At 36.1% G+C, this 18,778-nt stretch overlaps 2 protein-coding genes across 4 annotated transcripts; both read right to left on the reverse strand.

The window, feature by feature from the left end:
* Nucleotides 1-1,663: 1,663 nt before the first annotated feature.
* LOC5566162 (COMM domain-containing protein 10) lies at nt 1,664-2,524 on the reverse strand. Its single transcript, XM_001650492.2, has 2 exons — nt 2,342-2,524; nt 1,664-2,275 (listed from the first exon to the last, which is right to left on the reverse strand). Exons 1-2 carry the CDS (start codon nt 2,377-2,379, stop codon nt 1,687-1,689), a joined length of 627 nt encoding a protein of 208 aa, XP_001650542.2. The 5' UTR covers nt 2,380-2,524; the 3' UTR covers nt 1,664-1,686.
* Nucleotides 2,525-12,697: 10,173 nt separating this feature from the next.
* Nucleotides 12,698-18,389, reverse strand: LOC5566161 (transmembrane protein 216). 3 transcript variants are annotated; one of them, XM_021849933.1, is made up of 3 exons: nt 18,342-18,389; nt 17,752-18,216; nt 12,698-14,696 (listed from the first exon to the last, which is right to left on the reverse strand). In XM_021849933.1, the coding sequence occupies exons 2-3, from the start codon at nt 17,969-17,971 to the stop codon at nt 14,503-14,505; spliced, it is 414 nt and encodes a 137-aa protein (XP_021705625.1). In that variant the 5' UTR covers nt 17,972-18,216; nt 18,342-18,389; the 3' UTR covers nt 12,698-14,502. The 3 variants fall into 3 exon arrangements, with proteins under 3 accessions (XP_021705625.1, XP_021705624.1, XP_001650541.1); XM_021849932.1 differs by lacking the exon at nt 18,342-18,389 and adding an exon at nt 18,282-18,312; XM_001650491.2 differs by lacking the exon at nt 18,342-18,389 and adding an exon at nt 18,282-18,298 and having other exon boundaries at nt 17,752-18,219.
* Between the last annotated feature and the right edge of the window lie 389 nt (nt 18,390-18,778).

An 18,778-nucleotide genomic window follows, 5' to 3' on the forward strand; every position in this document is an offset into this window, starting at 1 on the left:
TTCCACCGCTCGTTATTTGTTTTTGGGAAAGTCGGATATGACGTCGGATAACTCTTCGGGAGAAATCAAACGGAATCCTTCAATAACGTATTTAGCAGTGTTGTTCAGACTCATTTCCCCGAAAATAACATTTTCCGAACTACGAAGCCACGAACTACTACAACCATGCTCTATCCTCCTAAGATAGAAAAGCAGATGGTTAAGCTTGAGTACTGCACACAAAATCGATCAATTTTGATCCCAGAGAGCCACAATTCAAGTTTCGGTGAAATGAAATGAGTGAGTGAGTGAGTGCGAATCATTTCACCGAAACTTGAATTGCGGCCCACCGAGATTGAAACTGTCGGATCCCATGTGCAACACTCAAGCCCAACCACCTCCTCCTCCATCTCAGGAATACAACGCACAGTTATAACAGTTCATGGCTTCACAATTCGAATTTCGGGGAAATGAGTCTGGTCAACACTGGTATTTAGGGTCTTTTTTATGTGGATAGACCTATACCCCATTTTTATGTTTTGAACTAGCTTTACATAGACATTCCACGAGATTTCCGTGTGTTTTCTAATATTGCAACTTTTCAGTCAACGTCTTTCTTTTAATTGGCTGCCCGAAGTAGACATATTGATTTTGTAATGTTTGGCAACATCTTTTAGAGAATTTCCATGACTTCTAATAGCTTTTAGCGCTTGAGTATAGTGTTTCTTAGATTATCAGCACGTTATGTTTTTCTATGATAATTGCGAACCATGTTTACATATGGCTACTTAAAGAGAAAACACAAATTTAATCTCTAATGATAAACTTTTCACTTGCCCCACCTGATGAGAAAATTGACGGTGTTTAAATTTAGTTATTTTTAGGTCTACGTCGAATGATTTCTAAAACTTTTTTTATTGTAGTTTGAAACTGTCACAGAGGACAACTAAGAAGTGGTACAGGAAATTATTTTCCGCAACTTTTTCCACTGAAAATATTAAAATAAGATTGTACGCCGCCAACTTGTTACGGAGCAACAGTTGAAAGGTTAACAATTTTTCACTCTATTATGCAATAATGGCTGAACAATCTCAGAAATCTCTTACCTATCGTAATGTTCTCAATGACCTCAAAGGTTTACGCATGAGTTTAAAACGTTAATTCACATATTCAGTAAAATATATCAATTGTTTTCACTTACCCCATTTACCCACTTGCCCCGCGGTACCTTACGCGTAACGGTCTGTCCAAAATACTTTGATCACCCTACATGATAGGCTTCTGAAGGAGTGAACTTTTGCATGGATCTTTGAAGAAACGTATGGACCCAAGTCTGGGTTGTATTCGCTCGACTAACTATACACGTGAATGTGTAAAAACCTTGATGTAATGGTACACAAAAACAAGTGAAAAAAGTTATGTAACTCTAACACTGGTTCCCTATTTCGCCATACGTAATCATTTGATTATCTTCAAATTTTTGATCATTTTGTGTTTGAGTAGTTTTATATCGAATATATCTTAATGTTGAAACATACAAAAATATTCAAAATGTGAAAGTTTTCGAGAAAATACATATGGCCAAATAGGGAACCACTATAGCCATAACTGGTACACTTTCCCTACCATGTGTGATCATAGTTATAATGTGACTCATCACTACTCAGAAAGCATCAACACGGTCCTATTTCGATACCATTCCATTTACTAAGCTTTCGCATTCAGGGCGTCTAGTTCCACCTGTATCCGTTCCAGCTGATTGTAGAACTCCACAATTTCAGCACTGTTCAGTTCCAAATTGATAGTCCTGCTGCCGGTTTTCAGCTCCAACTGGCCCAGGGCTAGTTTGTCCTTTTGGCGTGGTTCGGAGGAAAGTTGTGCCCGCACCTTCCACGAAACATCCTCCAGCTGGTTGGAGCTTCCGTCGTCGTCTGCCGTGGCCAGTGCATCGAGCACAATTTTCGTCGATTGGATCCAATGCTTTACGAAGCAGTTGCTCTTGTTTTCCGTCAGCTGAAGGTGATTTCGCAAGTCAGTCTGCATCCTGGATGGTTTTAGCATGAACTTAAGCGATCGTTTCACTAGATAGGCAAGCGATTGCATCGTCAGCTTGAATTCCTGTTCGCTGAGCTGGGAGGTAGCTGCGCGAAGATTTTCCAGTTCGGCTTCCGTGTCAGTTTGCGACTGGTTTCCGCCGGTGCTAGAGTTATCAATTGTTCGGAAAAGATATTCCAACATGTTCGAGAAGCATTCATCGGTAATCCCTTCGTTGCAGAAAGCTACAGTCTTAGCGAGTCTGGAAGCAATATGTTTCTGAGTTGTTCACAAGTACGCGAGAACAGATCATCCAGATCATACTTACCCATCGGTAATAGTAAACCAATTTGGAGGACTGGACATTTTCAAGAAACAGATATTATGTTTGGTCTATTCAATATATTTTGGGCTATGTAAAAATGTTTAGAAGCACTGAAATGTTTTTGTTTATATTAATATACTTCAAACCTCTTCAAACAAGTATGTTCAATCGAATGCAGAATGCGCCATTCTGGAAAACAGTGTTTCAAGAGAAAAAAAATGCATTACCATCAGTGCACCAGCAACATCAACGACTAATGCTCCTATTACCGCTCACTAGTGTAAAAACTGATTTTTCTTTTCCTCACGAATATCTTCAACAATTTTGAAATGAGGCCGTCATTTGTTAAGAGGAAAATAACCATCATCGTTTTACAAATTTTCAAAACCAGTTTTTTTGCTCAAAATTTATGCGATGTTCAAGAAAATCTATCATTGCATTACACTTGCTATCTGAATTGCGATGTTAGATTTGTATAAGGATTTCTTTAGTTTTGAAATTTTTGATGATTCCTGATGATTGAATCATGGATTTTTTAGCCTTAAAATAATTATATCACAAACACTATAGTCCATTTTACGAAACGACAACACCTGTCAACTTTGACAGGTACTGGCACCGTTGTTTTCAGATTTCCCGAAGGAGGGAAAGAGAGCGATTTTCTGATGACGTCACCGTGCAATGGGCAATAGCTGTTGTACAGTGAGGATACATCAAATTCGAATATCTTACGAATGTACTATGATTTTTGCCACAAGGAAAAACTATTATTTTTTCGATATTATCATAAAATACTCTTCATAGACGCCTCATGGCCCAGATAGCCGTAACGGTAAACGCGCAGCTATTCAGAAAGACCAAGCTGAGGGTCGTGGGTTCGAATCCCACCGGTCGAGGATCTTTTCGGGTTGGAAATTTTCTCGAACTCCTTGAGCATAGAGTATTTTCGTACCTGCCACACGATATACGAATGCAAAAATGTTCAATTGGCAAAGAAAGCTCTCAGTTAATAACTGTGGAAGTGCTCTGAGAAGCAGGCTCTGTCCCAGTTGGGACGTAACGCCAGAAAGAAGAAGAAGACGCCTCATGGAAAAGTTTTTCCAAATTAAAAAAGTCACAATCTGAATTCGAACCACGACCGTCAAGAGAGTGCGTGATTTACTCACGCGCCCATCAACGCTTCGAAAATTGAAGTAATAAATGTAAGTTTGTTAAAAAAATTTGCTTTTTGATTACTATTGTAGAAATATTAGAAACATAAATTTCATATGAAAATTTAAGTATCCTACTAGATTTTGATAGATTTTTGTGAAAGTGCGCAGAGTTAGGAGCTGCGCAGAATAAGGGAAGATCAAATATTTGTTCATGGAAGTTTTTCTAATTCACTTTAATTTGAGGCTGGTTGCCTATGCTCAAAGCTATAGTTACAGAAAAATAGTATGAATCGTGTCAAGACATTTATTTTACCCGAAATCCGTGAATTTCACCGTAGCTGAACAGTTCGGTGAAATAAAACACCGTAATTCCGTCGAAATTTTACAGATTCCGGTGATTTTTTACGGAACACTGTAAAAATTTTCCGTATTTCGTTAATTTATTTTACCGAACTGTTCAGCTTTTGAGATTTTACAGGAATCCGTAAAATAATTTAAAAAAATTTAATTCGGAAAAAAGTAGGAAAAACAGCAAGTCAAATTGTCCCATAATGAAAAGTAACCGCATATCAGTGCCACTACAGACTTTCGCACCGTGGAACACAAAAATGTAACTAGTTTAAATCATTTTTATATTTTTCTCGGAAAGATATCTTAGTTAAAAGCAAGTTGTGAAAGTTTCATTAAGATCAAAACATGTTCCAATTCCCTGGAATGTTTTGAATATTCGTATGGAAAACGAGTTTGAAAACTTCACAGCCCATTTTCTCAATGCCTACTTTTTACAGATGAGACTGACTTGCGATTCACGGCAGTATGGTGCACTGATGATATATAATTTTCAAATTCAAAAGAATAGGGTCAGTGCTCCCTTAGTGGACAGTCTCCTATAGTCGCACTAGTGGCTTTTTACAGCCGTTTTGCTATAAATATTTTCAACATATTTTTTGACATGAAGGTCAGGAGCTGTTTATCTAAGTACCATTGATACACAGCTTGATATGGTTCAAAAAATGATCGAATTTAATTAGTTTTGCTTAAAATTTGAGCTCCCTTGCGCCTATAGTAAACCTATTGTTCCTATAGTAGCACTACTGAGAGAAACTATTTTTTATTATACGAAATAATTAATTAAAGGGGCAGGATCCGTCATCGATTTCGGAATTTTCAAAAGCAGTTTTTTCGTACAATATCAAGAAAATTTACCGGAAAAAGTGTTCACTGTATTCTATTCTCCAACCGAAACACAGTGAACATATTTTCATCCAATAGTTTTTAGTTTCGAACAGAAAAACTGCTTTTGAAGTTTGGATGATGACGATGATTACGATGACGGAGCGTTGAACGTTAAGAACTTTTTTTACATCAAACGAAAGCTTTTGATTCACACTTTGAAGAAGAAATAAAAAACGTTTGTAAAAATACGTTTTTGATTAGTATTTTGCCAACGCCGTGATGCTAGTGCTACTATAGGAACAGAAATTAGAAATAGTGCGCTACTATAGGCACATGTATTCCTATAGTGGCACAAGCGATAATAAATACAAACATATGAGTTTTCGTAGTGTTCATATGTTTCCCATAAAACCAGATAATGTAAAAATAATGACGCTAGTGTTATTTTTCGATTTTATACGAATATTTGTTCTTAACTATGCGGCTTTCGGTACATCGACCCTATAAGTATTTAATTTTTCGAGAAAAAAAGCTGACGCATTTAATTTTTCGAAAAATAAGCTGACGCATTTTACGCCAACTTCAACAGATGTTGGCAGCACGCTCTCAGATTTAAATAAAACTTTCTGGATGTGTAGGCCTTTACTAAGTAAAGTGGTTAAACAATAAAGGAATAATATTTTCGATAGGGACTCATATACATTTTTTTGTATTCCAACAAAGTGCTGTCAACTCCGAATATAATGTGACAAGAAACGCATCATGAGCCCTTTTTATAAGGAATTTTCAATAATTTAAAGTAAACTGATTAGACAAAATTGACTCGCTTATTGAGCTTCATTGAATTCTGAGATGGGCCCAGATAGCCGTAGCGGTAAACGCGCAGCTATGCAGCAAGATCAAGCTGAGGGTCGTGGGTTCGAATCCCACCGGTAGATGATCTTTTCGGGTTGGAAATTTTCTCGACTTCCCAGGGCATAGAGTATCTTCGTACCTGCCACACGATATACACATGCAAAAATGGTCATTGGCATAGAAAGCTCTCAGTTAATAACTGTGGAAGTGCGTGCTCATAAGAACACTAAGCTGAGAAGCAGGCTCTGTCCCAGTGGGGACGTAATGCCAGAAAGAAGAAGAAGATGAATTCTGAGATGATTGTGACCTTCCTTTGTTTAGTTTTGTTTGAAAATAACACGCTGAAAATATTGAGGACATTAAAAAGTTTTGGTAAGAAAAACCTTTTTTTCCTTAAAAGTATTTATCTTGTAATGTATGGACGGTAGGTAGTGAACATAATTATCTATCATCTTCAGACTTAACTTCATTAAAATAAAAAATGACATTTTCCAGGGTGTCTATTTATTTTCAGAAAAGAAATTCCCTGATATTTCCAGTTTTTTTCAGATTTTAAGCAAATAATTCCAGGTTCAGGAAATTCTCCACAATACATCAACTATTGGCGAATTTTTCATTTAAGATGACTAAAAATTTATTTTGAGATTTTGGCTTCGAAACACTTAAACAAAAAATCCAATGCTAAATTTCACTGCAATAAAAAACCAATCTGTTCTAAATGTGTAAACAACAGAAAAAAAAAATACGATTATCTTTTAATTTCCTCGAAAACCAAGAATGCTTTTCAAATGATCTGAAAGTGCCTTTCAATAATCAAAGTCAGATATGAAGTAAAAATAGTCTATTCGAACTTTAAAATAGTCTTTCCCTTGAAATGTGATTCAGATTTATGGATATCAGCATCGCACCCAGACATTTTCTCTGGAAGGCGTTTTGTATTTTTGCATAGATGATATTTGACCGTCTTGGAAAAACAACTTTAGAAACCTCTTAGCTGAAAAAATAACTCACAAAAAGAACCTAATAGGTACCACGATATGAGAGTTTGATTCCTCATATGAACAAGCAATTCTTTAGGAATATTTCCAAGATTCTTCTTAAAATTCCTCGACATTACGATAAGTATAACTGTTCTTTCACATATTACTCCAAAGATCTCTTCAGAAGTTTGATTGGTGATGTTTCCCAAGCTTTCTGAGTAATTTTTCCATGATTTTCTTTTTAGATAGGGAGCCGGATCCTATACTTGGCACTTTTGATTCACTTCGGCAGTGGGGCTTTTTGAAAGCTACTGAGCTCATATTTTGCCACAATATGCGTCATTTTGAAGCGCTTCTTATTGCAAAATTACCGACAATTCGGCCAAGAAAAACTCCCTATGCCAAAGTGAATCATAGAAGTGCTCAAGTAGCTCTGCACCCTACCTTCATGAATTCAATCTGGAATTTTTCTAGGAATTAGGATTCCTTTCAAAGTACATTTCATTCTTTAAGAAAATTTAAAGTTCTTAAAAAATTTATCCATTGATTTTCCTAGGAATTTTTTCATACATGCCCGTTTAGACATCTTCAAAAACTCGAAATTACTTCAGGAATTCCTCCATGTTTCTAATTTTTCTAAGGAAGTCTTCAAAGAATTTTTCAATCATTCATTAAGGGATGCTTCCAGATGTCAGGGAAATTTTTCAGATTTTTTTGGGAGAAAATATTGAAAAAAAATCGCGAGGAATTGCTGAAGAAAATTCTAGAATAATTGCTGATGAAACTTGTTTAAGTTCTAAGTATGCCTTGATGAATTCCTAGGGGGGTCCGTAGCCTCGAGGTTACGCTTTCGCTTCATAAGCGGAAGATCATGGATTCAATTCCCAGCCCCTCCAAAAAAAATAAAGAAACCCTGGCCACGATCACAGGGTTTGACGGTGCCAAAGTAGAAGGTGCACCATAATAATACCCGTCTGTGAAACATATCACCTTCCCAATACTTTGGCACACCTCCAACGGTTCATGATTTATCATGAAACGGCTGCATTCAGGCGGAGGATCTGTTAATACGTTTCGGCATATTATCAGGTCCTCTTCGAACGGAGGGACCGCCAGGGCTCATTAGTTACTTATAAACCAGTGCTGGTTGTTTGATGTTTCAATTCGTTTACACGAGCTGTAGCATCCTTTGTACTAATCAGCAATGGTGGTTAAGTTTCGAAGCCAACGTGTGATCAATCGTTTTATAATGCAACATAAGAATGGGTGTTTGGTGGAACTGTGCGTTACACTCGTCGTTATTAAATTTAGTGATTGTGAAGGTGGTAATAGTGATTTTATAATTAAATCTATAGTGATGAAAATTTGAAAATTAAGGTGGAAGTGATTCTGATAGTTTTGTTATAAATATAATAATAATGATGTGAACTCTACTAATTTAATAATGGCCATAATACATTGTGCAATCATTTTTCTGAATATAAACTTAATTGCCTAGTTCTTCAAACGTGCATGATAAAAATGTTAATACAGTTAACTCTCCCTTACTCGATATTTCGTATCTCGATATCGAGTTAGAGAACCATAGTAAAAGTTGGTTTTCATGACTAACTCGATGGTCCCTTGAAACGCAGTTGCACTGCTTTTGTGTTCTGTAACTCGATACCTCCCGAACTCGATCCCTTCAATGTCGAATGTAAGGAAGAGATGACTGTAATGACAGCGAGTGCAGAAGAATGGATCGAAGTGATTTTTTTTTAATGTAACTTTCTTGATCATAGTGCTAAATCGTAGTTTGAATAGTAATGACTCTACAGCAACAAAAATAATGATACATTTAAATTGAATATCTTTAAATTACTTAGTAATGCTAACAGATGGTAATGCTAACAGATTTATATGAAAATGGTGTGATGTGAAAAGTGATATAATAGAGAGTATATCTGAAGTGTATTACGAAAGTTGATGAGTGATAATCGGTGATATACGTGATAGTGTCGAAAATAAAAGTGACGGTAGTGAGTGATGAAATGAAATGGGGAATGAGGACCTTTTAATAAAACTATTTCGTTCTTCACTTTAGCCACTCTAGTAGCATTTCAGGCCTTATCATAGTTTGATAGTAGTCTCAACTACTAGACTGCAAAACTACGGCAAGGGCTGATTGCTGCTAGCGTACACAGTGACCATTTGAGCAACATTGCTTAGGAACGTCTGTGTGATGAACGCAATAGAGGCTTATGAAAGCAAATGCTGGGAAGGAGCTTAGGGCAGATTAAGAGTGCCAGTACTACCCCTATCGCTACCGATAAAAAAAAAAAAAAAAAAAGTATGCCTTGATGAATTCCTACGATGATCTCTGAAAGAAATCCTGGATTCTAGATGATTTTTTTAGGATTTTTTTTGACAAATTACCAGGATGACTGAAAAAAATATTCAAATCTTTGAATAGTGTCGCACAAGTTTTTCTTTTCAGAAATTCTGACACAATCCCTAAAGAAATTTATATATGTATGATCGGAGCTATAACTGTAATAATTGACGTAGTATTAACTGGCATGGACCTTAAACTAAGTTGTTAAGAATCCATGGAGATTTGGAAATTTTATTTGAAAAATTATTTGAGAAACCGCAGCAACAATATTTCAATGAAATGCCGATTTTTTAGCAATTCCTGAAAGTAATCGTAGATGTTTTTTTTTTAAATAATCCTCATGAAAATGCTAGGCATAAAATAATAGACGTAAGAATTATCATAGGGTTTGTGGGAAAAATTTCAGAACGATTTTTTTAATACTTTGGAATAAACCTTTGTGTAAGAACTCCTATAGGATCTGTGGGAAATCTCGTAGAAGTAAAGGCTGGAGAAATTGATGAACCAGTAAAAAACACCTGGTTTTTTTTTGCAGGGTAATCTCTGTGAAAATTACTAGAAGTCTTAGCGTAAGAAGGATTTTCTGGACTAAATTTCAAAGAAATTCCGCTAAGCTTCCCTTGAGAAATCGCTGGTAGCTTTCCTGGAGAAATTCCTAAAAGAATTTGAAGAGGAATCTCTGGAGAAATCACTAGAACTCCTGAAGCATCCCTCTGGATCTAAAGAAAATCATTAAGAACTTGTGGAATAGTGGGGTAATAGTCTCTGGAGATTTAACTTAGCCTCTAGAATTTCGCACCAGGATTGGATTCACTGCGAGCAGAATAAGCAAAAAAAAGTGACTTTAAAGACAAGTTTGATTAAAATAGAGACTTTACAGACCTTACATCGAACATAGAAACTTTTTCAAGACTTGCACTAAAGTAGTGACCCAAACTCTAAAAAGAGGCCTACTTTCCTAAGAAATGTACTAAATTTCGTACCTGTGAAAGTTTTGCTCTTTCTCTATGAAGTTTAATATTTCTGTAGGCGAAAACATGTTCCATAAACACATGAACGACAACTAACTGGAACTGGGAACTCTACTTGCATTTACCAATTTGGAAAACATGAGTTCTACTTCATTATTTTAAAATGTTTTTTTTTTGTTTAATTAAATTACAGAATATGGTTTTGATAGCGGCGCAGCCGAAAAAAAATTGTGGCACAAAAAGGACATATTATACCATGTATTACTAATTCTAAATAATTTCCATGTTTGTGGCCGATATTCCCTGAGAATTCCAGGTTGAATCAAATTCCCTGATAATTCCCGGTTTTCCAGGTAGTAGACACCCTGTTTTTTTAAATCGACTTTGAGTTTTGAAAATCATTTATTATCAATAAAGGCTACAAATGACATTTTTTCCAGTATTTTTATCCAAAAATTTAGACAATTATCTATGTCACCCATAACGGATGGTCATGAGTTCAATTCTCAGTTCCCCCAACAACAAAAAAATGTCCAGTCTCTGGAAAATGCATCACAGATGCAGAGGCCAGCTTCCATCCTCTGCTATGATTGGAGAGCAACTGAGACAAATGGCATTTCTTCACCACAAACACCACAACAATCAGCAAATCGAACCACGGCAAAACAAACAATGGACATGAATTTGGATACCTAATTGATGACCCATACGATGGGTAGGCAATCCGCGCTACACCATCAGCAAGCAGCATCTGCGTGCACGCTCTTCGCATCTTTATGTGAGATGACGAGTGAGAAAACAGGTAACACAACCGTACGACTATAAATAGCTCTACGCTTGAAAACAATAGAAATGTAGCTAGTTGTACGCAAATTAGCCCAGTACCCAGACAACCAAAATGTACGTATAACGAAATCACCTGGAGGCTTTGTATGTGCAAAATTTCACTTATAAGATGCTGCGAAATGGCCTTCTGTGTATAAAAGTGGAGGCGATATGCGTGCATATAATACGTGATGAATAATAACATACAATGCGAGTGTATAAATGTTCTACCGAAATAACCTGTGATCTTATGCGACTTAACTTATGATAACAAATCTTGATTTGACAGCTGCTACGGATTGATTCGACTTACTTTGTACGAGTGTACGTGACGAAACAAAATGTACAAATGAACTCAGAAAATAAGTGTTTTATGCGAGGAAGCTCATCAATCTGACGAGTTTATCCACGGTGCTTTCCGGGTTTGATGTAATTAGTATAAATAAACGAGTTGTAACCTGAACTTTCATGCGATTTCTGGTTGTCTGGGTAGCGCCCAAAGTTGCCGGCCAAATACAGTCATAAGGGAAAAAAGTCACCCATACAACACTTTCATTAAATTTAATAACATTAAATTTTGAAAAAATCGGTTAAAAAAGTTTTTTCCTTTTCAAATGGTAGTCCAGATAAATTTTTAAAAACTGAGTATGCAAAGCAGCTTACTTAGTCAAGGTCTACAAAATCTCATTTAAATTTGAGAGGGTGCTGCCAGCTCAGAATACGATTTGGCGCGAAATGGGTTAGCTTTTTTGCATCAGTAGTCGCCGTAGTGTTGCAGTAGGAGTTCAACAACCTAATTTTAATTTGTTTTATTTTAAAATATTTCTAAATAACTGAATAAACTGAAGCATCCAAAAAATGTTCAGCATCATCATAGTACATAGCAAAATACAAATAAACTAAAACACAATGAATATTCTTATTTTTGATGCCTCATTTCATATAAAAAATGCCTTTTTTGCGACGCATTTTTAAACACTAAATTATTTTGTTTATCGATTATTGTTGACATTGAGTTGTAAGGAAAAGAATCATGTAGTATTGGCTTTGAATTATGTTATTTTTCTAGTTATCAGTGCAAACAAACCATTGGTCATTTCACCCCATTGGCGAAGTTACTCCGACGCCCCCTGATGGCAGCAATATTTTAAATACATGTGTTCCGGGACTGGAGCAGATCTCTTTTTAGAGACAGTGACCAAGTCTGGGAAACAATTATATGACAAATATAAATTCTAGCTCCAGTTCACTTTTAGATTATCATTTTGGTCCCATAACAACTGTGCAATGTGCAAATGCTGAACCAATATTCTAAATTCGTTATTTTCTGATCGAAAAGACCAGAAAGGGGGCGAAAGTGATAGTATGTGAGGACTCGCAAATAACAAATCATAATGAATCATTTCTAATGGAAGATTATAATCTTATGTATTTGAAAAATTATTATTCACATCTCTCTTTGTTTATATGTAACTCTAAGCAGACATGAGTAATTTGTTTTCTCAGATATTTTTTTATCAAACTTTAAACACTTCATAATTATTCTTCTTTTTTTGCATTACGTCCTCACTTAGACAAAGGCTGCTTCTCGGCTTTGTATTCAATGAGCACTTCCACAGTTATTAATCGAGAGCTTTCTTTGCCAAAGTTACCATTTTCGCATTCGTATATCGTGTGGCAAGTACGAAGTGGAAAACTTACGTCAATCCGTTCATCTGTTCTCAAGCTATTTCGTGACATACGAACACCATTCCATTTTTATTTATATAGATAGATAGATAGATAGATAGATTTGTCAGCTCACCTGGGTAGAAGCATCGCTAAGCTTCAACCTAGCTACAGTAAAAATTTACAGCAGAATGAAAGAGAGGCAGATAGAAAATAGTCAATAATGCATAAACTTTAGTAATTCGGTGACTATTTTTATTTTTGAGTGTTCATCCCGACTCTACGAGACTTTGACGGTCCCTGGCATTCTTTCCTTTCCATATCCAAATACATTGCAATGCGCGAAACACAGATTATTTTTACAGTGTAGGTTACTTATCATGCGTAAAGGTAATATGTTTTATTACAAAGTCTTTTGCCTTTGAAAGTTACACGATAACAAAAGAAGAACACAGTACTGATTTGATTTTTTTGTCTTAAGAATTTCTTTGTCGTCATGGTTCGCTCCGTGGCGGTACAAAAAAGACTTTACGCTTACACGTTATTGACTGGCTTTTTTTTTATTAGATAAGGTAATCTAGTTTAGTAGAAAAGGTGCAGCATTGGTTTGTGGTGGTTTGGGAAGGTATCTAGAAATGTTCAGAGAATAGAAATCTAGAACAGTGTATTACTGAAATGTGTTTTTCAAATTCTTTTTGGTAGATAAGCTCTGGCGAAGTAGTTATAACAACAGTAAACAATTTTTCAGTTATCGTGAAATTGTTTGAAAGTGTCAGAATCGACTTTCCAGGAGTTTACCTTCAGTCAAAAGAAACTATTAAAATTGAAGATATGTTAAAAGCGTTGAGGTTTGTGCTGTCGTGGTAAATTTCAAAAAATTCAATGGTGTCATTAGGAGTGTGAAAAGTTAAAATTGAAGTATTGATTCTAATGTAACGCCGGAAGAATTAAATAAGACTTTGGTGGTCTAAGGGTGCGTATCATAGTTAATGCCTGTCTATGCTTAGTCTATCTTGTGAAAGTTCGAAAATTCTTCATGGAGATTCAAAAGTCGATTTTGCTTTGTATAACTATGCTGAAACATTCGGTATTTGCTTTTATGTAAATGTCTGATGCCTCGCTCCTTCGGGCGTTAAACTACTCTGAAACAGTTACTTCACGACGGGTTCTTTTTTTCTCCGCCTTTTTTATCGTATATTTTGTCGGTATAAATGGTCTAAAATGGTTTCTTTTGTTTTCTGAATATATTGCAGATTTTCATTGTTTTTTTATCAGTTTTAACTACCATTAATCCTTTACATCACTACTTGATTTTGCATATATATAAAACAACTTTCCCTCAAATGTAAACGAGTTCCGCTAATCGACAGCTATTACAAACGCTAATTAATGGTTTTGTCAACCCGTTTGATTTACTTTGATTTTTTTTCTCTCTAGACCACTTACTGTCTACGTAATAGTAGTGAATCGACTATTCGAAAGTGCAGATACATTTCGTTCTGAAATGTATATAGCACATAGATGGCACGAGCCAGTTGGACTTAGAACGGAAATAGTTTTGATATTTGGTCTTGTGACTAGCTTCTTGTTACAGCGATTTTACAGAGAACACATAAATAAATAAATTATTAACCCTCTCTTCGGGGTAGATCGATTACTTATGAGTTATAAACAGTTTTCTTAAAAATACAAATATTTGGATCATTTGCCTTTTAAAGTACGAAATGAAAGTTTCGTGTAAATCACAAAACACAATTTATGATACAAAATGTATGAATGAATTGATAATGAAACTATTCGTATTGAAAGTATGTTTTTAATGTTGAGTCTTATGTGTGTTGCTTCATATTTATGGTTTTACTTTGTATCCTATTGTCTGTACGAGTCTCAGAAATTTGGCTTAATGTTTTTTTTTGGCTTTGAAATGGCTCGTAAAAAGTCTAATGCAAAATCTACTTCGTTAAAACTTGGATATCAAATGACGACGGTCGCTGAATGAAATGGAATAGACTGTTCAAAAAGACTGGTCAGTGCTAATCTATCCTGTCATTTTGTTTAAAATGAATATGAATAATGGTCAGATGAGACTCACGAACTTCCCGGTTTGGACGATGGAAGGGAAGCCAAGACAGAGGGAAACAGTTTGGACAGTTGAACAAACCTAGTCGTACGAGGTCGGACGGCAGAGTGTGAATACGAACAGTATCGCAAACAGTAGCTCAGCTGCCTGGAGAGATAACATTAAGGCACATAGGATGTATTCGAGGCGTAATCGGTGTAATTGATAGAACAGGAGATAACCGACTCCCACCGCGCAAGGAATTGTTAGGATAACCGATAGGATGACTTGCCAGCCTGAAATTGAAATATAACCAGCCAAATAATTATTTCTTCTGTTAGATGTTTACAGTATGATATGTACTCAATTCAGATGTAAAGTAACACGCATTCAATCTGTCTCGAACCTTATACACACGCATCAGGACAACCCGGACATCACTCAAGCCACTTATCGTAATCACTAAGTTTGTCCTTCTGCCCGAGGATCGAATACTCATTAGTATAAAAAAATAAACTTAAACACTTCACTTTTTGCAAAAAAAATATAAAATACTAAAATCACTAGTAAGGCGAGCAAATAGGGAACCGGATCCTTTTCTTGACACTTTTGATTCACTTTGGCAGTGGGGTTTTTTGAAAGCTAACGAGCTCATATTTGGTCACAATATGCGTCGTGTAGAAGTGCTTCTTATTGCAAAGTTTCAGATCATTCGGTCGAGAAAAACCCCCTATGCCAAAGTGAATCATGGAAGTGCTCAAGTAGCTCTGCACCCTTTTTTTCGGTAGCGATAGGGGTAAGCACTGGCACTCTTAATATGCCTAGTGTACCCTATAGTTTTGCAGTCTAGTACTTTAGACTACTATCAAACTATGATAAGGCCTGAAATGCTACTAGAGTCGTTAAAGTGAAGAACGAAATAGTTTTATTAAAAGGTCCTCATTCCCCATTTCATTTCATCACTCACTATCGTCACTTTTATTTTCGACATTATCACGTATTTCACCGATTATCACTCATCACCTTTCGTAATACACTTCAGATATACTTTACATTATATCACTTTTCACATCACACCATTTTCATATAAATTCATTGTTATTAACATTTACCATCTGTTAGCATTACTAAGTAATTAAAAGATATTCAATTTAAATGTTTCATTATTTTTGTTGCTGTAGAGTCATTACTATTCAAACTACAATTTAGCACTATCAACAAAGTTACAGTAAAACAAAATCACTTCGATCCATTTTTCTGCACTCGCTGTCATTATTAACACTTTTATCATGCATGTTTGAAGAACTAGGCAATAATGTTTATATTCAGAGAAATGATTGCAAAATGTATTATGGCCTTTATTAAATTAGTAGAGTTCACATCATTATACATCATCATTATTATATTTCTAACAAAACTATCAGAATCACTTCCAATTTCATTTTCAAATTTTCATCACCATAGATTTTATTATAAACACACCATTAGCACCAACACAATCACTAAGTTTAATAACAACAAGAGTTACGCGCAGTTCCACCAAACACCCATTCTTATGTTGCATTATAAAACGATTGATCACACGTTAGCTTCGAAACTTAACAACCATTACTGATTAGTACAAAGGATGCTACAGCTCGTGGTAAACGAACTGAACCATCAACAACCAGCACTGGTTTATAAGTAACTAATGAGTCCTGGCGATCCCTCCGTTCGAAGAGGACCTGATAATATGCCGAAACATATTAGGTAACAGATCCTCCGCCTGAATGCAGCCGTTTCATGAACCGTTAGAGGTGTGCCAAAGTATTGGGAAGGTGATATGTTTCACAGACGGGTATTATTATGGTACACCTTCTACTTTGGCACCGTCAAACCCTGTGATCGTGGCCAGGGTAAAATCACTAGTAAGGCGAGCAAATACCTTTGAACTCTAATATGTGTTGCTTATCTTGACAGATAGGCCTATTTCGTCTGCGACTTACAGACTTCTTCAGTGTCGAGTGCTCGACACTGAAGAAGTCTGTAAGTCGCAGACGAAATAGGCCTATCTGTCAAGTGACTGACCGTCTGAAAAAAAAACAACTTTAGAGACCTCTTAGCAAAAAACAATAAACAAACAAAAAGAAACCTAACAGGAACCACGACATGAGAGTTTGATTTCTCATTTGAGGAAATTCATCAAACATATTTCTAAGACTCTGTTTGAAACTCTTCGTGACATTACGACTCGTTTTGTTGTAGATTTCTTTACAATATTTATCCAAAGATCTCTTCATAAGTTTGATTGGTGATATTTCACAAAATTTTTAAGTATTTCTTCCATGACTTTCTTCCCTCCAAAGTTCATTTGATTCTTCAAAAAAGTTCCAAGTTATTAAGAAATCCTAGGATTTTCTCTAACATTCCCGTTTAGAGCATCTTTAAAAATTCGAAATACCTCCAGGAATTCCACATTTTTTTTGTCAAAGAAGTTTTCAATGAATTTTCCAATCATTCATCAAGAGATGTTTCCAGAGAAAGAAACTTTTCAGATTTTTTGGGACAAAATTTGGAAATAAATAAAAAAAAAAAAATGAAGAGAACTTGAAAAAAAATCGCGAGGAATTGCTAAGAAAATTTTTACAGTAATCGCTGATTAAACTTGTGTAAGTTCTAAGTATGCCTTGATGAATTTCTACGATGATCTTTTGCATTCTTGATGAAATTCTTTCTAGGATTTTCTTTATGAATTACTAAGATGACTGAAAAATATTGAAGAAATTTATATATCAATGATAGGAGCAGTAACTGTAATAATTGATGTAGTATTAACTGGTGTGGAACCGTAAATTAAGTTGTTAAGAATCCATGCAGATTTGGATTTTGTTTAAATTATTTGATAAATATTCGAATTGCAGCAATAATTTCAATGAAATGCTGGAGAAATGACGATTTCTGGAGCAATTTCTGAAAGTACCTAATCGTAGATGAATTCTTAATATAATTCTCAATAAAATGCCTAGCATAAAAAAAATGAACGTAGGAATTTTTCTAACGTTTTTAGGAAAAATATAACGAGATTTTTTTTTCAAAAATTTTGGAATAAACCCTTGTGTAAGAACTCCTATAGGATCTGTGGAAAAAAAAAACAGGGTCCAACGTGACCTCCTATTGGGCCAAGCTTCAGCATTATGACCAGATAACTACTTTCAAAGTATAAAATCTGGTAGGCAGATTTGAGATTAAATTACCTACTTCTGTTCACAGTATGATAGGTAAATAATTCAGATATAAATAACACGCTCAAATCTTAACATACACACACGCGCAAACATACAGCAGGATGTCATCCCTCAGGTCACCACTTACCGTGATCGCTGAGACTGCCCTTCCTCCCCAGGATGATCCGTATCGTCTCGACCAGGCAGAGCGACAGTAGGATGCACGTTTCCCGCATCAGGATATGCTCCGGATACTTGAGGTTGACTGCCTTGAGGGTGATCATGCCCAGTTCGCACATCGCGAACATCCCGAAGTAGAACGAGTTCAGGTAGAGGAGAATCTCGTACGTCAGACTAGGATTGCCCATGACTGTTGCTTTCGAGTGGGGGCGGTCTGGCTCCTCTTTGTTTTTCTAACACCCCCTCCGGGCGAAGAAGTGCTTGAAATTCGCTATTCGAAACGATGAAGGAACAAAAACGGGACCTGGAAGAGAAATACAGGGGGACGATACGCACTACTAGCAACGGCAGCAGCAACTACTCCTAAACCGTGGGCAGCACATCGAAACTGCTGGGGAGGGTTTTGAATCCGTGCCGCTTCGCCGTACTATTTCTGCTGAAAGCGTAGGAAAAACATATCACAAACGTTTTGGATTAGGTAATGGAGATGAATTTTACTGGTTTTCGAAAATATCGCTCTGATTTTCACTATTTTCTTGGAAAATGAAAAATACTTGCCCAGTTTTGATGGAAAATGTTTATTTTTAGAACTACAGTGATCATAGTGTACTAAAACGGTAGCTAACAGTGCAGTAGTAGAGTGACATATGATGAGGGAAACGTCAAATTTAATCATTCTGGAGCAACATTTCAAAATGGGCCATCATAGGCCTTTTCATGTGACAGGTCCGTCTATGCATTTGTTTACATCGGTGGAGGACCTGTCATTTTCATAGAAGAACCACAGACAAAGGGCCCATTCACAAATTTCATAACGCTAAAGGGGGTGGGTGGGTGTCCTCGTGGTGTTACGGCTCATACAAAATTTGTAAAATATTCATACAAAACGCGTTACGAGGGGGTGGGTGAGTGTCGAAAATGGCCATTTTTGGCGTTATGAAATTTTTGAATAAACCCAAACAGACGTCACACTCTCCCAGACAGACGTCACAGGG

The sequence above is a fragment of the Aedes aegypti genome, chromosome 3 (assembly GCF_002204515.2).
Source record: "Aedes aegypti strain LVP_AGWG chromosome 3, AaegL5.0 Primary Assembly, whole genome shotgun sequence".
Taxonomy (NCBI): Eukaryota; Metazoa; Arthropoda; class Insecta; order Diptera; family Culicidae; genus Aedes; species Aedes aegypti.

Bases quoted from the DNA above. Each gene is read 5' to 3' on its own strand.
- LOC5566162 (XM_001650492.2), bottom strand. From the start codon at position 2,379: ATGTCCAGTCCTCCAAATTGGTTTACTATTACCGATGG. The intron at 2,276-2,341 runs GTAAGTATGATC...TATTGCTTCCAG, and splicing joins TGGTTTACTATTACCGATGG to ACTCGCTAAGACTGTAGCTT.
- LOC5566161 (XM_021849933.1), bottom strand. From the start codon at position 17,971: ATGGGCAATCCTAGTCTGACGTACGAGATTCTCCTCTACCTGAACTCG. The intron at 14,697-17,751 runs GTAAGTGGTGAC...TTTCAATTTCAG, and splicing joins GGGCAGTCTCAGCGATCACG to GCTGGCAAGTCATCCTATCG.